Source organism: Nyctibius grandis, chromosome 2, assembly GCF_013368605.1.
Source record: "Nyctibius grandis isolate bNycGra1 chromosome 2, bNycGra1.pri, whole genome shotgun sequence".
In the NCBI taxonomy this organism is placed as follows: Eukaryota; Metazoa; Chordata; class Aves; order Nyctibiiformes; family Nyctibiidae; genus Nyctibius; species Nyctibius grandis.
The window spans coordinates 99,373,975-99,391,331 of record NC_090659.1 but is presented as its reverse complement, the minus strand read 5'-3'; the positions used below and the strand labels follow the sequence as shown (position 1 = coordinate 99,391,331).

General features: G+C 41.2%; 1 protein-coding gene across 1 annotated transcript; it reads left to right on the top strand.

The window, feature by feature from the left end:
* Positions 1–8,657: 8,657 nt before the first annotated feature.
* On the top strand, positions 8,658–16,779 carry RFXAP (regulatory factor X associated protein). The gene is made up of 4 exons (XM_068395320.1): positions 8,658–8,828; positions 8,870–9,562; positions 12,266–12,373; positions 15,066–16,779. Exons 1-4 carry the CDS (start codon positions 8,658–8,660, stop codon positions 15,174–15,176), a joined length of 1,083 nt encoding a protein of 360 aa, XP_068251421.1. The 3' UTR covers positions 15,177–16,779.
* The last annotated feature ends 578 nt before the right edge of the window (positions 16,780–17,357 follow it).

Here is a 17,357-nt window from a genome sequence, read left to right as displayed (position 1 = left end):
CAGACTCCGCCCAAATAAGAAAAGGCATTGTGGTTACCTTGACAGTAAGGCTTGAGCCGTAGAAGAGACTGTCAACAAATAAATAGCTTGTAGGTCCAAATTCTGCTTTGAGTGGTATTTGCATAGCTATGTGGAAATTGGCAGGGTTGACTTTATTCTTACGGATATCAGGCTGCTCAAGCTTTAAATCAGAGCTGAAATTGGGCAATTAGCAGTCCTTCATACTAGATAGTAAACAAACATATATAGACACAGGTTCACTTTATTAATACTGTTCTAAAAACAATCAAAGCAATAGTGCCTATTTAAAATAGATGAAAGAGCAGACTGTAACATTTAGATTCTCTGCAACTAGAAATCTTTTGTAATTTCAGAGGAGCACAATGATCTAAACTTCCAGCTTGTGTTTATTATCTCAAGTGCCGCATTTGCATTTTTCATCAGCACCAATGAAGTCCAAAACCTGCACCTGTGTACTCCTTACACTGCAGACTCTCAATTAGCTTTATCCTCAAAGCACTGGCCTGAAGCTACTGGCCCTCTTCATTTCAGGATAAAGAAAAGTGGAGGAACCTCTTAGTGGAGTGGCAGTGCCAAAGAGAAGCAAAAAGGAACAGATTTACAGTTGTCAGTCTTTTACATGTTTCTAAACATCACCTCCAAATCTTTACTGAGAAAAAGCAGCCCAGCAAGAATTACCTGGTCCTTAAGTCAACTTTCACATGTTACTTGGAATAAAATTGTCTTCATGAAAACCCTTGTGTGAAAAATAATTTATAAGAAGAAAACAATACCATGGGAACCACTTTCTTTATTTTATAACATTACACAACAGCTGCAATATAAGGAGGAACATTTAGAAGTAGTGAGAATTTTTTTATACACACCATTCTGTTCAAGAGAGGATAAGTCATAATTACCCTTATGTTAATATAAGTGGAGCTAAACAAAATCCCTCAATGGTTTGAGAATGTTCAAATAGCATTTTAAGATCCCTACTCTGCTTTCAATAATTTAAATGCCCAACTTTATACAGGATGGACAAAATGGTCTAGAAAACTGAGAGTGGAGGGCAGAAAAGCCTAGGTTGCACATTTTTCCCTTCCCTTCCAAACACAATCCAGCGGATGATTAGGAGAGACTGACTGTGTGGCATAGACCGCTATAAGACTGCTCGTGCAACAGTACAAAAAAAAATGTTGAATGTTAGCAATTCATTAAGCCTACAAGACACCGTCTATATAGAACATGAAAAAAAGCTCATAATTACATATACAAAGTCCTTGGGAAGGACTTGTCCTTACTTCTCTCAACATTTACCGTGCCGAGACCCCTTAGCCCTTTTCCCATGTCTCCCATATAGTTAACCATGAATCCCTCTACCCTGTAAGGGAGCCTTAAACTTGCAGACTCAACAGCTCATTTTCTCCTCTAAGACAGTACCTATGGCCCTTGGGAACTGAGGAATCCTATTTTTCTGCAAGTCACTTACTCTGTATCATTCATAATGTTTATTACCTGTCGTCAACTCATAAAAAACATTATACAACACTCCACCACTGCAGTCCAAACAGCTTGACTTCCCTGTGCTCAAGAGAATTACTGAAAATCTGCAGCAGTCGGGGTGGCACTGTTCAAAGGGGAACATTGTGCTCTGCTTCCTTAAGGAGGTGGTCTCCTCTGAGTGCTATACCTTGAAGTAACATGGTAACTCCTTCACAAAGGTCCATGAATATCTGCTTCTTCTTGAGAAAATTCTGGATCTGAAGCTGATCATCTCCAATGTACAAAGCAACATAATCTTCACTAATTTTCCTGTACCAGAATATGCAGCCAGTAGCATTATTCAGTATAGCCATTAAGTCTGCAGTGACCAAATTAACTTCTAGCTTTCTGTATGCCAATAACTGCTTCTAAAATAATAACCAGGATCTGGACAGAGTCTGAGTGTCTACTGAATAGTATAAGCCATTGATCCCAACTGAGAGAAGTTCCGCCTGTGAATCACAACGATTATCCTTCTGTCTGGAATGGGTAAGAATTATGCAGAAACATACGTGCCTCAGCCAAATGGGTTGGCAGGCTACAGAGACTTCTGGGTTCACAAAAAGCTTCTGAAAAAATACATGGAGCATTTTTGCCTAGAAATGGCTTTTGATGCTGAATTACAACAAAGTCTCTGATATGCCTCCAGAAATACTTGCATCAGGTGTATGTAGCTGCAATGCCAATGTGGTAAAAAGGCCATAAACCAATATGACTGCTTGAGGTGAGGTTGCGTGACAGGACCAATAAACTCAATGTTTGAGAAAAATGTTTCATGTGAAGTAGCAGTCCCAGGGCAGCTAGTAACTAACCAAGGATCTGGCCCTAGATCTCTGAAAGAGAAGAAGGATAAAGGCAATTGGAATTAAGAGATATAAGCAAATGACTAAGCAGTGCTCTGATGGCCCATTAATGACTCCCTTTTGATCTCTCTGAGGGCTGGTGTCAGGTTCCTGTATTTGGAACCATCTTGATCCAGTCGGCAGTCCGGGCCCTGACTCCTCCAGAATTACACTGTTTAAATATCCAGCTTTAATAGAATGGCTTTGAAAACAGGTGGGTCCCCAAGGACTTTCCAACAGACTGTTAATCCTGGATGCTTGTGGGCAGGCATTCAGGTTCAAATTAGATGTGTTCTTGGCTGTCAAGACAAAAGGCAGAGAATAGCTGTATTCACACAGTACAAAGACAGCATACGTGTCTAGAATGTTATTCCTGTTCCTAAATAAGCAAGTCGTGTAACATCAGTCTGAGAAAGAGAGAAGAAATAGCTTCTTAGGCACGGACTCGTTATTTTCTGAGGATCAAGCCATGCTTCAGTCCTGCAGAGTGCTAATTCCTTTCCCTCCCTTCTGCAAAAATGAGTCCCTTTTGATCTCTGATAGTCTGAATCTGATCATACTGAAGTCCCTATATATGAACTCCCTTTGTACCTGTATTTGCCAAGCATTTCAAAGAGCACAGGAATAAGTTATCGAGCAGAATACAACAAAAGAGTTAAAAAGCCATGAATTCCACTGCTTTTTCCCTGACTTTCTGTAAAGGAGAAGAGTGGGCTAGCAAAGCATGTAAATGAAGAGCCTACAAATCTTATTCACTGACTGTTCTTTACATGCGATTTCATAAACCAGGACATTTTCATTTCCCTGTGTCAGAAACATTCTACATCTTTGTCCTTCCCTTTCTCGAAGAATGGGAGCTCTCTCCATCGCTGCAGTACAAAAAAGACAAAGGGATTGTGATTCTCTTTCTTTTTAAAGAATGGTGGCTTAAACAGAACAAATCAAAACAGAATTCCCCCACTTCATATTGAAAAACAAAACAGGAAAACTTCTGTGACTGTGTAGAAGAATTGGCAAAGTTGCTCTTTCACGGCTTCAACAAAGTGATAGAAAAGTGTGCAAAAATAGCTCCAGTTCAAGAAAGAAATTCTTGTTAATGGGTTAGAGCCATCCTCACCCACAAAGGGGACTCTCCAGTGTGAAATACATCTTTCAGAAAGACTAGACACTTTTGATAACACTTACACGTGAGGAATGTGTGGCATTAAGCTAAAACTAAAAAATATAAATTTTGCTGTCCAGATAACTATGCCAAAAGTAAATCTTCCAAATTTTGCTTGAAATGACATGTAAAAAAATAAGAACTATACAGGAAATACTTCACTGCTTGATTAAAGTGAGAAAAGACTACTCAGAACACAACCTGTGCAAGTAACTGTATGGTAGGAGTGATCCCAGGGCATGGCTCCCTTAGATCATGGAAGAATATCAGCACTGAGGTCAAAAAATGTGAGCAATGTCACCAATTACAGAATCACACACAGAATCACAGAATGTTAGGGATTGGAAGGGACCTCGAAAGATCATCTAGTCCAATCCCCCTGCCAGCGCAGGATTACCTAGATCATGTTCCACCTTCACGAAATATTTGCCAGCCCTCCTTGAAGGCAGCAAGGTGAAGGTGACACCACAAAGCTAAATGCACCAGAGAAACTCAATTGCAACGAAACCCTGAACCGCCGCTGCGAGCTTGAAAACGTTGAGAAACTTCCACAGTGCCCGCAGCAGAGGTCTGCTTTCTCTTCTTTCCCTCACCCCTTATGCTGACAGAGCCTCTTCATTTGTCAGGGCCGTGGGTCAGAAAGCTATGTGTGCTCCTGGCCAGCGAGGACCCTCCTGCAAGCCGGCTGGGGGCCACAAACGCATTCCCTTGGCCAGGACTGGGGCAGAGACTTTGACAAACGAAGTTGTTGCATTGGCAAACGTTCATAATTTATTTATTTTGCATGTTTGACCAGAAGAAAAGATGTGGATCACAAGAGAGGAAGGAAAAGATGCTGACATTCAGATACAGGTACACGTTGCTTGTATTTGGCAGTGACAGATGTTAGCAACGGTCAGAGCAGCTAATCTGACATCTTTCCCTGCTAACTGAGGATTTCTTCCCTTATCTAGAGCTTTGCTTCCATCTAGTTTCAACTTTCTTAATAGGTGAGGCTCTCCCTATTTCTATTGGAAGAGAATATTTCATAGTCTAAAATTGAGCTCATTACATTTTCCTTTTTTTTTAGTTTTGTAAATTTATCCCATTATTTATGTTTACTGCTTCATTAAGCAGAGTGACTATGCCTACTTTTGCTACGGTAAGCAATTTCCTTCTCTGTTATTTACGCTTTCTTGGCTATAAGGAGTGATCTTCTGGCACATTATTTTAAAGCAGGCCTGAATCGAATGATTTAGATTGAGAAGGAATCAATCTGTAAAACAGTAATAACTAGAATTAGCAGATAGGGAGCTCTCCCAAGGTGATAACTGTTCCATACCACAAAGGTGTATATCATGACTCACACAGAACATGAGACATCTCAGGACACATTCAAGGATGCTGGCTCTGCTTGGAGGGAGAACATCCAGAATGACACTGACCCTGCTCAGGTGCTAAAAGCAATAATCACCCATCCATTCACTGTGAATGGAAATCACCTAAAATAATAAAATGGGCTCCTGATAAGGTCTACTTCAGCAATTGAAAAGGGTGTCAAAGAAACACTGTTCTGAGATTTAGAAGTGTTCCAGTAATTAAGTCTGTTGAGATCATAGGGGCTAATAAATATCCAAAGTGAGGTTCAAGGCATATTTTAACTCCTGTCCTGCACACTTTTATTCAGCTCTATTTTTGATTGTTTTTATTATATTGTGAATGCTATTTTTATTTATAAGCTGGTTAATTTATGTCTAATTAAATGTAAATAAATGAAAGGGGAGGCTTACTTTTAGCAGACTTATTTATCTGTTATCATGGGACAAAGGTAACCATGGAAAATGAGAAGGGTCTGGGGAAAGAAACCCATTTCTGATGGCCTTTTTTTTTTATCATACATATCCTAAAACCAGAATACATATCCAAAATGCAAACCAAACTTCTGTTTATTTATAATTTTTTTCCATGATTTGCAAAACTAAATTCATCTGTAATTCATAAAGTCTAATAAGTATCTGACTTCCTAGTATTCTTGGGAAACAGAAGTAATTCAATAGTGTAAAAAGGGATGTTTATAAGATTTGATAAAATTAGCATCAAACTGTTGTACACTTATCTGAAAAACAAGTTTTAACAAACTGACTACAGTAGCTTAAAATCATTTGCTTTGCTATTCACGGTAAGACTTCAGCACTCATTGTCACCTGGAAATTCGTATCAGTGAGCATATTGATCACTCCGCACTCCGCCTGCCTTCGAGGAGAGATCTGTTTTGAGGCTGCTGAGCTTTTGAACCTTTCAATGACTGCACCATGGTGCAATTTGACTTGAACCCCAAGAGCAGGTAGGAGGAATAAATGGTGAGATTGCTAGGCAGTAAGAGGTACAATAAAGTAGAAAAATTTCTTTTGACTATATACTCACATTTTGATTCCCTCACCAAATGACAGGTTTCTAAAGAAATCTGTTTTTAAAATCATTAGTTCTCAGCCTCCTCCGGCAGTCTTCATTCCCTTGTATCTTTCAAGTAACTTCCATAGCTGTTTTAAAAACCCAGATGCTCCCCTTGACTTGATCTTTTCATTTTATAACAGAGCAATTAGTTTACAAGATAATTTGCATTCAAATTATATTTTCTTTGTAGGGATATCACAACACCAGATGTACGAATTTCACAGTCTCACTTTTCACAGAAGTTCTTATTATGGTTTGTGCTCTTAAAACACACGATAAAAGCAAATGCACTTCCGTGTAAAAGATAGGTAGGTAGGTAGATAGATAGATAGATAGATATTGAGTGAACAGAACTCATATCATCTCTCATAGGGAAATGCTGAAGTAACTATCACAATTTGAAAATACTACTGTAGCTATAATAATTAGTACTATCTTGATCTGTAAGCAGGACGGATCAGTCTCTCCAGTGGTGATTACCTTCCTGAATCTTATCCTGTATCTGTTTTTTTAATACGTTGTTTCCCAAGACAATTAAGAACTGGATATTGAGCACTAGCACAGAAATCTAGAACATTAAAATGAACTATTTCACAAATACAAACGAAAGAGACAGCAGAAAATTACAGAATCTATTTAAACAACAAACTGTCAGCCTAAGGACAAACAAACTTCTTAGAGTTCAATAATCACATTTGGCATTTTTTCTTAATTGCACCTGGGAAGGCAAAACATGATGCAGCTCCTCCTGGCTGGATGGCAATGATGTACAGACTAGTGACAAAATTTTCCAAATGACCTTCCTTCTCCAAGAGCTGGATTGCCAGAAGTGCAGCCCAAGGAAACTAGTACTTTGCTTGATTTCTTTTCCATCACAATGTTTCTCCTTTCTGAGCAAACCATGCAGAAAAAAAAACATCAATGGTAGCTTTTTAAGAAGGGCTTCATTTGTTAGCTGTCCCTGATCTAATTCCTGTTTATATTTCTGTGCCCTCAAGTAAGTAGATGATAAGATTCTGCGGCAAACAGAACTGGATAATACTTCACATTCCAGTCCAGTAATAGGCTCATTAAATATCAAATCGATTTGCTAATTAATTAACCACATCAATATCTTTGTGAGGTATTGTTAGTTTTCCGGTTTTTTTGTTGTTCTTTTTTCCTCACATGACGAAAACAAGAACTAAGGAGCTTAAGTATGCTTCCAAGCACACTCTCCAACGAGATCCCCGTGTGTTACCAGGGTGCCTGAGGTAGAATCCAATTGATTCAAAAAGAGAGGGAGTTTTCAGCAGAGCATTTGCTTGGAAACCTTCACTCTCGAAACAATTTTCTCATTTAGCCTCAAACTACTTCAATCTACTGGTCTGACTGGCCCATGCCAAACCTAGCTGTCTCAGCGCAGCTTCAGAGAAGTGTTGGGGAAGGGCACAAGCAGCAATTCTTCCTGGGATTTAAAGGGTATCAGCTTCCCAATTCTTATTTGCATTTTAATTAGTATGTGCAAGGAGCGTGGCTGGAGAAAAATGTTATTGGTATAGATTCATTATTACTTTTGATTTTATTTTAATTAATGTCGGGGCACTTAGAATTTTAAGTAGGCATTCTTTCAAGATACATTTAAAGCAAAAGAAATCAACTGGGAAATAAAGCTGGGAGTCATCTTGCCCATGTTAAGGGTGACTGGTGGGTTAAAGGCGATGAGGACAGAGTTACTCAGTTCATTGTGATTTGTGTAGGACTATACCATGTCATTAGCTATTTTGACAAACAAGGAAGAACTGTATTAAGACATGGTCAAGGGTGAAACCAAATGGCTACAACTGTAAACAGCGTAATCATTTACCTTAATGACAGGAAAAGAGAACTCTGGTAATGGCTAGAGAACAAGTGGGATCAGCACTGTTTCTTTAATATGGGATGAACTGGCGCATGCAATGAGAAAGGCGAGAACCCACGAAGAGTAAGGAGGTAAGAACAATGAAGGGGGGCAAACAGCAGGTGATCAAGGAGATGGAGGTCAGTGGGACTTCGCTGCAGGAGTAAGGAAAAGTAAGTGCCTGTGACACAGAAGGAGGAAGCAGAAAGAAAACTGAAGGTAGGCACAATAATTGCATTTATTCTTGGAATAAAATGTAAGACCTTTGCAACAAAAAGGACTGGACTGAGGGGTGAAAAAATGGCTAAGCTTACAGATATAGCATTCTTTTACATTGCAGAATAAAGATGGTTAGGAAAATCCTCTTTGTAATGGCACAAATTGGGTGAAGATGGTCTCAGCTGCTCAAATGAAGCTTGTAATAGGGAAAAGGCATTCCAAGAGCCACGTAGAAGCGAGCCAAGGAGAGAATCCACACACAGATGAAGAAAGGACAAGGAGCAGCAAGCTGAAAGCTACAAGAGCAACAGTGGGCTGGAGGCCATAAAAAGGCCAAGTAGGAGAGGAAACCAAACTACACCCGTGTCCCCACTCTCCAGCTGGAAGTGGCAAGAGTGAGGACACACGTACAGCCCAGGGACAGCACCTGTCAAGATCAGTGGCAGGACAGTTTGGGTGTGTGTGCACAGAACAGAGGACCACAGCAGGACAGGGGGCTGAGCAGGCTGACGGGGCCAAACTGCTATGGTGACCATGACATGGCCACGGGGGGGTTCTTCACACTTGGGAAGACACGATGGCTTCACGCCGCTGGTGCTGTCGCAGCCTGAACGCCGAGTCCCACAGAGCCGCCCAAGGGCCTCCGCCGCCACCGCGGAGCCCCAGCCCCGCACGTGACCCCGCCTCCCGCGCCTCGCATCCGGGCGCGCTCAGCCCGCGCATGCGCGCTCGCCCCGCCTTGCGGCCGGCAAGATAGCGCGCGCGGCCTCTCCTCTGACCGGCTGCCAGGGCGCGTGCGCGGCCCGCGGGCACACGCGCGGTGAGCGCGGCGGGGCGGCGCCTGTGCGCTGGGGGCGCGGCGGGGCTGAGGCGGCGGGGGCCGCGGGGGCCGCGGGCGCGGCGGGCACGGTCACTGGCGCCCTGCTGGCCAGCCCCACCGCCGCTTCCTCTTCCTCCGTCTCCTCCGCCTCCTCCGCCTCTTCGTCCTCGCCGCCGCAGCTGGCGCTGCTCGTGATGCAGCCGTGCGGCGGCGAGGAGGCGGCGGCGGCGGCTGGGGCGATGCTGCCGGTGTTGCCGCTCCCGGGCGCCGACCCGCCACTGCCGCCCCCCGATAGCGGCAGCGTCATGTTATTCTACGAGCTGGGGGGCCCCGGCGACGGCGAGGCCGAGGCGGGCGAGGAGACCGAGGTGGCGGGCGGCGAGAGCACGGCCAGCCCAGAGGAGCTGGAGGAGGAGGAGGCGACGGCGGCGGCAACGACGACGACGACTTCGAGCGGTGAAGCGGCGGCGGGCGGCGGCTGCAAGAGCTGCACCTACCAGGGCTGCAGCGAGACCACCACGCAGGTGGTGAAGCAGCGCAAGCCCTGGATGTGCAAGCGCCACCGCAACAAGATATACAAGGACAAGTACAAGCGCAAGAAGAGCGACCAGGCCCTGGGGGGCGGCGGGGCGGCCGCCGCGGGGGGCGGCCCGCGGGCCGCGGTGAGGCCCCGGGGGGCGGGCGGTGGCGGTGTGGGCCTCAGCTGGGGCCGCGTCGGGTGGGGAGGGCGGTGGGCAGCCCGGCTGCCGTGCGGTCCCCTGCGGGCGGGGGCTTCCCCGGGAAAATCGGTTTGTGTCAGACGGGACCTTTGCCCAGAGGAAAGGGAAGGAACCTCCGGTACCGGCAGCGAAGGACAGTCCTAGAGCTGGCTCTTCCTCTGGTGCAAGAGCAAACCCAGTTTCTTTTTTCTTCTCTGATATAAATTGTACCGACTTACAACTATACCAGAAGATTCCAGGAAAAAAATTCTTGCTAAAAGATGCTTTGCTGTGCAGCGTATGTTTATTTCACAGGAGGAAAGATGAAAGTATAGATCTAAGAGGGATGTCAGTCGTCTTGCCCAGTTAGTACTGAAATGTGAGGCTTTAAAGTTAACAAAGACCGTTGAGTATCAGATTATTTTGTATATAAAAATAAGTGTATGTTCTTCAGGATAGCTGTTGATTTTTTTATATTAAACGGCAGCTAAATATTTAGACCACTAATAGTTTGTGCTTACTTTCATAACCTTATGTGTATTGTTTAGGTGGGGAAATATTGTCAGTGGGAGAACTGATGCTAACATTCAGCTTTTTAGATATTTTTTTTCTACAGTTTGTGACTTAGCCAGGATAACACAGTTTCTGATGGTGGTTTGTACTGAGTTAGCTTTTAAGATCTTGTATTTAGATGAGGTAGAAAGAGGGAAATGGTTTTACTTTTGCTGGCTAGTTTGTGCTTGAAGGGACAAGTATAAAATAGTGGTTGGCAGAAGAAAAAAATCTTACCTGGCACACCTGCCAAAACCAACACTTTTTTGTCAGCACAGCCGTGTCTGGAGTTGTGTGACTGGAAACTGATCTAGCTGCAAAGTAACCATCAAAAAACTTTCCTTTTTCTGTTTTTCTTCATATAAATATAATAGTAACCATAGTGGGTGTTGCACCAAAGACTCTGTTTTTGTCTAGCTGTAAAAGCTACCATGAATTAGGTGCATAAGAAAAAAGCAAGTGTATTTGATGCTGCTAGGGAATATTCTCCCAGCTTCTTTCTCTTTCAGCTCAAAGGACTTGCTGAGCCAGGTGTGGGTTTTCTGATGTATTTTGTAACTCTAAGTAATGTCTGTTCATGTACTTTTTCAGATTTTTGTTGAACCCTTGTAAACTCTCAGCATCCATTACATTCTGATAGTTTCTTCAGGTCTGCTACCTGGTTTGAATGATATCCTTGTTTTTGAACCTGATTACTGTTAACTTAATTTGCCAGTTAGTGTTTACATTAGAAGATATAATGAATGACTTATTCCTGTTCAGTTTGTGACACTTACTTGGTGGGCTTGCTTCTTAAGTAGTTTCCTTCCTGCAGTGAAAAGGCTTGGCATGCTTGTTTCCAAGTGAAAAGTTGTGTACTTTTATCATCCTTGTTGCTGTTCTGTGAACCTTCTCTAGTTCTAGTAGCTACTTCTCTTTTAGGTGAGAAAACAGAGACTGCACACAGTATTCCAGACGTGGGTGTGTTCTAGATTTATATACCAGCATGATTTCCCCTCTTCTCTCTTCCTTTCCTAGTAATTCATCATGCTCAGTTCATGATGTGTCTACACAGATACTTGTGCTAGTTCAGAAGGGGGGATGGTATGGGAGAAGGGTAAAACTGCTGCATTTCATGTAGTGATGGGTTAAGACTTTTTGACCTGTAACTTGAAATAGTGATTATTGCATGTTAGAAGAGAGCAGGCTTGCTTCTCCCAGTTTATGCAAGTGCAGGTTGCTTTGAATGTTACGAAATTAAGTCCTGAACTTGCAGAAGAAAGGAGGATATTTAGTGCTAAATGTAGTGTGCTTTTTTTTGCACTGGTGTCTATCAAAGCCCCATGAGATACTGTTATCTTGTGGTGTCAAGAGTTAGATTCCTCATAGAAGTTTAATTTTTTCACTTTTGTGGTCAGGATTGAAGTGAAAGATACTGGGATACTTCGTTGTTGTTGTTCTTGCTTGAACCGTTTCAGGTAAATGGAAGTGCCAGTAAATTGAGAATTTAATACACATGGGATTCAACATTGGTTGAAATTTTCCAAACCGTGAATATTTTCCCTACAGCAGATTATAGACCCACATTGTTTAGAGGACAGTCTAATTCATATGACTGGTGATTGTACAAGGAACAGAATAAACTTACAAAGAAAAAAACATGTAGCTTTTAGTGTGTCTTGCCTGCGGCTTTGACAAGTCCACAATAGTATTCTGAAGTATGTTTTGTTTTGCTATTAAAAGTGTTATTGTCATTCCTACCCAACTGCAAATGTTAAATATTCACTTCCACAAGCTGGAGATTGAGCAGTTGTGAATGACTTCATTTTTAAGAAATGCAATCAAGTAAATTCAAGCCATTAACTAGCCATAGTAACCTGGTTAATTTTGCAATTTAGAAGACTAACTCAGCTGCATTCCTTCACTGTGACTGATGAAATTGTGAAAACAATGTGGAAAGAAGAGGCCAATTCTTGAATAGAATGTTTCCATTCTTGTGATGTTGTTTTCCTCTGCAGACAGAGGCAAACATTCTTCACTCCTGGGACTTTCTGTAGTGAAAAGTAAATGTATCATTACATCAGGGTTTATAGTCTCACTTCTCTATTTTTTTTGTTTGTTTTCTTTCATGTGCAGGATAGTGTTGAAGGTTCAGTTTCTGTTACAAAACAGAGAACAGGATCCATTGGAGATCGCCCAGCAAAACCCACTCTTTTAGAACAAGTATTGAATAAAAAGAGGCTGGTAAGTTTTGTTTTCTTAGAGGTTTTGAACTCTGCTGCAGTGTAACCGTGTTTAACTGTCACCCTTGTGAAAGATTAAAATCAGTTTAATGATCGTAGACTACATGTGCATGTTTTCAAATTTGAAGTATGCTGCAGAGCAGATGTGTGTCTCAGCCTATGTGTGAAGAATACTAAGATGACTAAATTTAATGATCACTGCCATGTTAACTGAAGTTGAGTATTGTGGTAGAACTAAATAGACGTGGTTATTTCTTTAGGGTGAATAGTGCTTATAGTATAACTGAGATGTTTTTAACTTGTTAAACCAACTTTTCAGTAGAGCTTCAGATAGAACAATGCATGGACTTCAGGTCTGATGTAAGCTTTAATTACTGTGGTGTGTCTTAAAAGTTGTAGACCTATCATATCACACTTAAAATTGCATATATGATTATTGATAAAGCAAACTGTGTAAGCAAACAGTATGACTTGTAATATTTGTAGTCTGTGCGAATGGCATGTGTTGTTAAGTTTTGAAACACTTTTGTTGCTCCTTTAAATATATTTAAAGAATTAAGCCCAATGAAGAGAAATAATTCAGTACTTCCTGTTCGTTTAGCTTCTTCATTACAGCTTTCTATGTTACTGGTTTTTACAGTCTCCTTTCTCTAAAAACTAATAGGACCATTTGCCTGTTAATTAAATTTGAAAGGTGTCTTCTTAATGAAACATTATTTTTTCTAGAAATATAGCAACAAGCTCTTAAAATAAGGAGATGTTGAGAGCTTTTGCAGACTTATGTCAACGCTCTTCAAGGGTTGAGGTTTCCTTGCAGTATTCTGGGGAAGTGAGATTCAGATTCTCCTTGGTCTGGTTTTTGATTCTCTCTCTCTGCTCTGACTCAGTTTCTGTCATTCAGCATCATTTCTTCTAGAATTCCTTCTGTGTTTTGTGCGTATCTACACAACGCAAGACCTGAGGGATGCGTGCTGACCCAGAAAGATCTCTCACAGCCCGCTGCATCCAAGGCTGTTCCATACCTTACATTGCTGCATGTGAAAGTTACTGCATGTCGCTGGTAGCTGCCTGCGGGTTTATGACTTAGAAGTGCCAGGTCCTTTGTGCTTGCTCATAAGTTTCTTGCACGTGGTTAATCTCTCTGAGGAGAGGCTTTTGTGGTTGCCCATGTGTGCCTGGATGTGCAACTTGCACTAGATAAAGATGTAGAAAGCTGAGGCGAGGGGCTGAGAAGCAGCAAGTTGTGGATGGAGAGCCTGAATCACCTTGATGTCATAAATCAGCAGCAGATAAAGAAGAATTTACTGCAGAACTACTCTGTGCAGTGAAGTGACTTAATAAAGCTAATGTACGGTAAGGAAAAGGCAGCTGCGCATCTATTCAGTGAGCCTGTTTGTTATTAGTAACTGCTTTCAGTGGCCGATTCACTTATCATACCTGTTCAGTGCTGCTGTAGGTGTGAGTTACATGCAGAATGGTTGTTTTCAATTCCAATCTCTGCAGAATTGCCCCTAATAGCATAAAGTTCTAGACCCTGCCCTGGAAGTTGCTGATCCTTTTGAATGTAAATCTGGATTACAGAATTGCAGTACCTCTTTGATTGCATCAGTGAAGTTACCATGCATAATAAGCAAGCAGTCTAGGGAATTAAGTCAGATGAAGAATAACCTTTTTCTTGCATTAATTTTTGGAAGGATCCATTCCCAGCCTGATCTGCCATTTGACCTTACCAACACTTGTGCTGCCACAATGCAGGAATGAGAGTGAACAACCACAGCTGGATCACAGACAGCGACTGCTCGGGCCAGGAGGTGGATGCAAACAGTTTTAGATACTTCTGTCTTTTGACTGAAGGCAGAGGGTTTTTTTAACTTATTCCTTGTGGCTGGACTGCTGTTTTGAAATGTTGGGAAATTACTGACACTGAGTGAACACAGGATCATAGAGTATCTCGAGTTGGAAGGGACCCATAAGAATCATTGAGTCCTACTCCCTGCTCCTTATAGGACTACCTAAAACTAAATCATATGACTAAGAGCATCATCTGGACACTTGAACTCTGACAGGCACATGAGCTTTGCTATAGAATTATAGTATTTTATTTATTTATTATAGTATTTTTGAGCTATCTGCAGTGGGAAATGCAGAAGTTGGCTCGAAACTGAAGCACAATTGAAAAATGTTTGTTTTCAATATGTCAGTAGATTACTCATGTTTGCTATCTTTGTTTTTTGTGATATTGTATATTCTTTACATTCTGAATCTGCTTGCAGGATGTGTATTAATGTTGCTTCTGGTTACCAGCTGATGTCCTGAAACACTTTCTAGATGGTTTTTGTGAGCGTATTTTGTAATTCTTCAGCATTTAATTCAACTCTCATTTATGTGAGTGTACTGGTATTGACTGAGATAAAGTTAATTTTCTTCACAGTAGCTTGTATGGGGCTAAGTTTTGGGTTTGTGATGAAAACGGTGTTGATAAACACAGCGATGTTTTAGTTATTGCTGAGCAGTGCTCCATGCCACTGTGGGGGGAATGAGCAAGAGGCTGTGCAATGCTTAGTTGCCTACCGGGGTTAAACCACAATGGGTAATGTGCAGATTGATTTAATGGAAAAATCTTATCATATAATCACTATGGTAGCTATTTAATATATCTAAGTTCTTTAAAGTCCACTTTCTCTTTCTTGCAGTCCCTACTCAGAAGTCCAGAAGTAGTGCAGTTCCTACAGAAACAGCAGCAACTGTTAAGTCAGCAGGCTTTGGAACAAAGGCAGCAACAGTTTCAAGGAGCACCTGGGTAATCAGAACAGATTGATGACCTGCTGATGAGTCTGAAGGAGGAATAGGATGTGTATTTTATATAAATACAAAGAATCTCAGTGGTCAAAGGAAAACTAAAGTTGCTACTGTTTATGTATATCACTTGTTTCTTGTTTGCACTTACGAGGTTTTGAGCTGCTTGGGTGTCTGCAATCTTGTGAGCAAATCCAGAGGAATCTGGTTTTTGATTATTTTTAAAACTTCGTTTTAATGTTTAATTTTTAATAGAAATTGTTTATATTGTTTAGCTGTACACCCTTTTCCTACCAAAGTCTTCCGCTAAATTAACATTTTTCTATATAAGGATTTACTGTTAAGCAAGTCATTCTTTGATGATAATCGTTGAAGTCAGTCAGTTACTTTCTGTGGAAGTTGTGAAATAAAGTCCTGAATTTGAGCCAGTCCAGTGGCATGACCTAACACCAATTGCTCAGGGATATGAGAAACTTGTGTCCAATAGAATCTTGCACTAAAGGCAAAGACAACATGCCATCAGGAAGTCTATTCAGTGGCTCAGAAAAGTGCAAATCAGGTGATCCTCCTGCTATATATGGATTATCTGCAAGTTGAGTAGGTTTGAAATGCTTCATTGTCTATACAAAACATGTAAAAGAATTTGTGTTTGAAAGTCACAAAAGAGGTAAATGGCAAAATGCTTTAGAGAAGAATTAGGTGGAACGTATGCAACTGAGAGTTGGACCTTATTTTGTGGAGTTATTTGTAAGGACCAACCTTTCATACATGAAATGGAACTTAATTACAGATGATAATATCACTCATTTTTAAATGACTAAATTAAATTTTAAAGCTTTTAACTCATAATAGCAAATGCATCTAAAAGCTAAAAAACTAAAATGTTAATTGTGTCTTTTTTTCCTTTATGTAGTCTTTTTTTTTTTTCTAAAAAGAAAGTATAGTTAAAATTCAGCTCTAGTGCTGGACTTCTCAGGTTTTCAGCCAATTCAGATGAACTTGCAATTAACTGGGTTAAGAATACAAACACTGTATTATGTAGGTGTTGAATCCCACGTTTTGTTTTTAAAACAAAGTTTTGTATTAAACCACATTTCCAAACAGAGGTTATCTGAATGGTGTAGGTGCTTATTAAAGTACTACTTCAATATTGCAGAAGATTGATCTGCTGAATTATCTCTCTTCAGGAGTATTTGTTAATCTTACTAATTTCTACAAGCTGTGCTTTGTGTATGTATAGAACCTGTTCAGTAGGGATTTATTGTATTTAGCATTGTGCAAGTTTTTCTTTAAAAAAGAAACTGAAAAACTTTGTATCAGCAGTTCTCAACCAATAAGTGTTTGAGTAAAATCTTTGTTTTTCTTTAAAAAACAAAAACAAAGCCTGTTCTTTTTTGTTCTGTTAAATTTGTATGGGGTTTTTTCTATATTAAAATGGCTAGCTCTGACTAGGTGGCATTAAAGCTTTTGTGTTCCAAGGCTCTTGTTATAGAAAGTTATTTTAGCTTTAAGTAAAATCAGATTACTCTCTTCAGTGTGTCAGGATACGTGAAAATGTAATGGGCTGAAATTGTAGAATAAAATAATTGCTTTTGATTTAGGTGAACAGAACTGATTAAACTTTTTTAAAAAACATACCAACCACATGGTAGAAAAGGGGCACTGGGAGTGTTAAGACAGTGCTGAATGAGTTGGTTACCTCAAAACAAATGAAACTTGCTGAAGATGCGCAGAGATGTCCAGCATGGTGCAGCTCAGCTGCCGTGTATTCCTGATGGTCTGTGGTATCGGTGCCTGACAGGCTGGTGCAGATGTCGGGAGATGTGCTGGTAACAGGGCTGTCCTGTTCGGGCTGAGTGTCGGTTGGGATTCCCAAGCTGTGCGTGAACCCAGCAGTGTCCGCGTGGCTCCAAGACCGTCATGTCTTCTACCACCTTGCTTCTGTTGTTGCAGAACTAAATCTGATTTTTAGGCAGATTGAAACCTTTTTTCTTGAGCAGTGTGAGGCCTGCACAACTGCAAGTCTGTTTTCCCACTAATGTCAGTCTAGTCCACAGCTAGGGCTTCTGCCACCGGGCAGCATCGCTGCTTGTGAACTACCTGTCAGATCAGGGCTGCCTCCTTCAAAAGGAAGCTGAACCATCCTCTTGAGTCTTCAAATCTGCCACAGCACAGTGAGGGATGCGTAT